This window comes from Malania oleifera, chromosome 8 (assembly GCF_029873635.1).
Source record: "Malania oleifera isolate guangnan ecotype guangnan chromosome 8, ASM2987363v1, whole genome shotgun sequence".
Taxonomy (NCBI): Eukaryota; Viridiplantae; Streptophyta; class Magnoliopsida; order Santalales; family Ximeniaceae; genus Malania; species Malania oleifera.
In genome coordinates, this window is record NC_080424.1 from 19,333,444 (window position 1) to 19,338,776 (window position 5,333).

The following is a 5,333-nucleotide window of genomic DNA, read 5'->3' on the forward strand; positions in this document are numbered from 1 at the left end:
TTCATTAGCATCTAGAGCACAATATAAAACATTAATAGCACTTGAGTTTATTTGTAGCATTTTGTAATCTATATCAGTCATGTCATTTTTCTCCTTTGAGATATGTTTTCCGTCTACTATTTTGAGAGGAATTAGATCACCATTCGTGACAACCTCACAAGCTTTCTAATCCATAGTTTGTAGGTAGATTTGCATACGTTTTTTTTCCAAAAGGTATAGTTATGTCCACAGAAGATTGGTGGTTGGGTTGAGGATTGGCTAGTTTGTAGGTAGATTTGCATACGTTTTTTCCAAAAGGTATCGTTATGTTCACGGAAGATTGGTGGTCGGGTTGAGGATTGGCCCTCTACAAAGAGAGCTACTCCTATATAAGCCATTTAAGATCTTCATATAACTACTTTTTAAGATGTGCTATAACTAGGCTCTATGACCAACTGAAAGTGGAAAAGTGATCCCAAGAGGGGGGGGGGGGTTGAATTGGGTTGTTGAAAATTTTAAGTTCTTTTTAGATTTTACTTACTTGTTTCAAAACACACAACAACCTTAAGAAAACAAAACAATTCACAATTTAAATTACACCACAAACAACCAATTCAACAATCACAAATACCAAATACCAAACCAATCTTAATTTAAAGATTCTTATGAAATTGTAACTTTAGCTTTTGTAAGCAACCCTGTATGCAATTTGAAAAGCCCTGTTTTGGAAATTTGTTTGTACTCTCTTAATTAAGATTTTCGAAAATTAACCAACGTACTCCTTTGTGGGTTTCCGCAAACGGTTAATGAAAACGTAATTTTGATAGATTAAGAGTCTTCTTTTCTTAGTTATTCAAGTCTTACAACCTGCACTCAAGCTTTGTGTACAAGCAACACTCTTAAACATGGCAGGTTAGTACAATAATCAGCACAATATACTTCAATGTAATTCAATATAAAGAGATTGAAGCTCGATTGAATTAAATCACCGAATTTATCTTCCTTGGATTGAAAGATTCAGACTTTGAAGACACAAATTCAGAGTTCGAATCAACAGCAACTCAGTAGTGAAAGTAAGATGTGAACAAGAGAGATTTAGAGCACTTTGAGAATTCTTGATTGCTGAGAAATTTTCTTTGTATTTAAAAATCTTGTCTTAGGGGCTATTTATAGATGTTTAGAAGTTAATTCCTTGTCCCCCAAGCTTTCTTGGAGTATGTACTAAGTTTTTAACAAGAGTAGTGCTCAAGAAACCAAATTTAAAAAAATCCCCATTGGAATTTTAAACATACCTTTTGAGTGGCAGGTTCCTTCCATGATTTGGCAGTCGCCTGCCATAGTTCAAACTTGAAACTTAGAAGGTAGGTAGTCACCTGCCAAAGCACAGGTAGGTGCTTGGCTTGACCACCTAGGTGCTTGGCAGGTTCTTGGCAGTCGTATGGAACCCTACTGTCTGCCATATTTTAAATTCTAAAATGAGCAGTCACCTGCTTGAATTGGGCAGTCGTCTGGCTTCCAGAAAACTAAATTTAACTTTGAAAACTTCTTCTCATTTGAGACCTTTATTATTTTAATTTAAGAAAACACATTTTAAGGTCTTCGAAAATTGGTTTCTTATTTTCTTGTTCTTAACGAGTTTCAATTCAATTTATATTGAGCTTTACATGAAATACTTATATAAAGACTTTCTTAAGACTCTAAACCCTTGAGCTTCTTAAGTCTTCATGAAAGTCCTTGCTTTGAGTTCTTTCCTTGATCATTAAGCATTCTTTGAGCTTTCAATATTCTTTCATTCTTCAAGCTATTATAGAATATGTCCATCTTGAGCTTTTATCATTGAGTTTAACTTTGAAACACTTGAGCTTTCTATTATCTGCTTCCTGCAATAGTTCAACTTGGAACTATATCAATTTTATCTTGATTTGTTATCATCAATATAAGAATTGTAAGGCTTGTTAGGCCAACACTTTTTCAAGACATGGGCCCCACAAGGAGGGACATCCAACAAAAGTTAGAAATAGCTTGTGGTGGGTTCGGCCTGGGATGTTGGGCTTTGATTAGCTCGGTGGCTATTTATTTTCAAAGGCCTCGATGGAGAGCTAAGAAGAGCAATGGTCTTGGTCTGTGGGTTGAAAGGAATGATTTGTTCCATGCATGTTTTTCATGTGGAGTAATCATCTTGCTAATTGGAAGAATAGCAGCATTAATCCATGTACATTTTTTGCAATCTTTATCGGCTGTGCTCGTTGAATTTAAAATACATTGCATTTTGAGAACACCTTCATTAACACATGAGTCAAGCATAGAAATTATTTATACTATATATATAATCATAAAAGGATCATCCCAAACGAAAATATTTTAGATAAAGCCTACAATAACATGTTTATTAGAGAACAATTTTGAATACGTCATTATCAATGCTCCTTTAGACACAAAAATGAGATCGATCAATTCTACAACAATTTTTATCATATTTTATTAACTAGGAAAAATGAAATTTATCTCACTATTGATTTTCCTACATATACATAAATATAACAAATTGAGACTTTAGAAAAGTCATCATAGTCTAAATAACTAGCTAGAAATCTATTGTACAACTCCATTGCCATAGAATGGATTTACCCAAATGACTACTAAAGTCTCTAAGCCCAAATGGCCCCGAGTTCATATCACCCAATTTGTACACCAAAAAGCCTAATGCCTTCATTATCCTCAGGGGCTGCTTTTCTTATTTCCATACCCTCCCACTCCTTAGCAAAATTTAGCTTATTTTCGACTTCTTTGTCGATCATAAGGAACGGCCTTCCTTCTTTCATAGCTCTTTTACTCTCGCACTGATAGAAGGCGATCACATCTTTTTCCTTTAGCTCCTTCTCTTTGACAAATTTGTTCCACCCTTTGGTGAAAACAAAGCTCTGACTGCTCTTCCAATAGCAATAGCGAAACGTCCATGGCTTCATTTGCTTGTCGAAGATGACTAAATGCGTGCTGTCTTGCCCTTCAGAGAGCTGAGGAAAATGTCTCACAGCATATTTCTTTGGAATCACAAGCCTATTGAGTTTCCCTACATCACTAAGAGTAAGCTCTTTTTGGAACAGTTGTTGACATGAGGATACTCCTTCCTTATTGGCATCATTCGCATGTCTAGTAGGAGCAAGGCTGAGCTCTACCTTGTCACTGGCATTGTAAAATTGATTCCTCAAATAGTCCTTGAACCTCAATCGGTAGGTTCCGTCTTTGATCATGTTTAGAACTGCTACCGTAGTGAGGTGGCTTTGGAAAATAGGCTCTTGAGCACTCAAGCTATTCCATGGGAAGTTTCGGTGCAAATCTTCGCTTCTAAGCTTGATGGCTGCGCTGTCATATGCCATAGCAGCATCCTTATCGGATTTGAATGTGCCGAGCCAGATTCGCTGGTGGTTGCTGTAGATTTGTGCACCCCAGTTCCCATTGTGCAACATCACAACACCTTTGAATCTTGATGGGGAGGTCATAGTAGTACTAGTGTCTTGTATTTTGCGCAACTTATTCGGCGGCCAGTACCTACTATTGCTGCTGTTGGAATCATAATCTTTTGCTTTTGTTTTGGCATAGGATATCATGCTTACCACATCTTCTTCCGTGGGAAAATCTGTGTATAAGAACAATTTGAACAAAAACAATGAGAACATACAAAGTTGAATTCATGCATGTAATTATAAGGATTCGAGGTGGAGTGAAGCATACACGTGGTTGATAGTTAAGGCTCATGGGGAGTTAATCAAAGAATCAAAATGATTTTAATGTGCGGGGGTTGTTAATTTTGAGGTTTAAAGGAAGAAAAAAAAAAAAAAAAAAAGATGGTTGAATATGTGTGCATGCGCGTGCACGTATTTATTAACCATTGAAATCAATCTGAATGATACACAGCCAAACCATGATTCCTAGCTGAGAAAGAAATGAGACGAAGCAGAAGACCATAAACATATATAAATCCCAAATTGAAAATGGAGTTCACAATAACTAATGTCTGATTTTACCTTTTGAAGTGGAAAAAAAAAAAAAGTACAATAACTACAAGCTAGAAATGTTATTGCAACCTGAACAAATGATTTGATCAAACCATGAAAGCAAGCAAAACAAGAGAGCAATGCAGGCAGGTTTCAATGCAAATAGGACTCGTAAGTTAAAGAACATTAACCTTTCATGCTGAACTGAGAATGAAGAGCGACGATGATGCTGGCTTCCTGTTCAATCACTGCATGCATGCTAAGACGTGGGGCACAATAATATTGAAAACCCACTTTGGCTTTATAGAAACAAGTACGCTGATAAGGATACTTTGGGGGGAGAGGCTTCCTCTTGCAAGATGGTTCGTACAACCTAAACTAAATCAACCTACCTCGACAACTTCTGTTAAGACAACAACTTCATCTGTGGTTTCGTCTCTTATAATAGAAATATTCCCCTGTCATTTCGAAACTACAATTCCTCCATTCTTATTAATTTTGGGTTTTTTTGTTTATTTTTTGTTGCATTGTTTTCGGAGAATCCCAATTGTTTTTTGTTTCCAATTCTCTATTTTTGGAGTTGATGGAGGTTAGTTTGAGCTTATGGGTTGTTTTTTCGTTATTTTTCTTCATGCAATATTGGGAAAAAGTAGCTGCGATTTGCAACAATTTCAATTCCCAAATTCCTCCATTAATTACGCCCGTTTGGTTTTGATTTTCTGGATCTAGAAAATTGAAAAATAAAATGACATTTTTGTAATTATTATGAAACATGTGACAATTATGATGGAAAAATAAAGAGATAGACAAAACAACAAAAACACACGAATTTAACGTGATTCGGTAGTATGCCTACATCCACAAGAGCTAGTGGCGGCTGAATTTCACTATATTAAAGTATGGCTACATCATATGTATTTATACTAACTCTAGTCGCATAAAGGTATTAGAAAAATTCATCAAATACTCTTGTACCGCACCGTGGGGGTCCCAACCCATTAATCGTCCCAACCAATAAAACAATAAATTACAAGCCCAAAAAGCTGATGCCGGACTCAACATGAGCCACATACTACAACAGTAATTATTTGAAAATCTTCAAATGGAAAATGAAAACAGTTTTTGAAAGGTAAGTAGCTCATACTTTTTTTGTTTTTATTATGCTATCAAGAAAAATATGAAAATTTAAAATATAATGAATGTAACTTTTATTTTAAATGCCAGTTTAAGTTTTTCATTTTCCTTTTAATTTTAAGAAACGTCTAAATTATTTTAACTATAAGTCAGATGCATAAGAAAGTTATGAAATATGTCATTCCATCTCTTTATGTCTCCACTTAATTTTTAACCCAAACATAA

The 5,333-nt window shown here is 35.3% G+C and overlaps 1 protein-coding gene across 1 annotated transcript; it reads right to left on the reverse strand.

Annotated features, from left to right (window-relative positions):
• Positions 1–2,654: 2,654 nt before the first annotated feature.
• Positions 2,655–4,232, reverse strand: LOC131162599 (AP2/ERF and B3 domain-containing transcription factor At1g50680-like). The gene is made up of 2 exons (XM_058119213.1): positions 4,166–4,232; positions 2,655–3,616 (listed from the first exon to the last, which is right to left on the reverse strand). Exons 1-2 carry the CDS (start codon positions 4,230–4,232, stop codon positions 2,655–2,657), a joined length of 1,029 nt encoding a protein of 342 aa, XP_057975196.1.
• Positions 4,233–5,333: the final 1,101 nt, after the last annotated feature.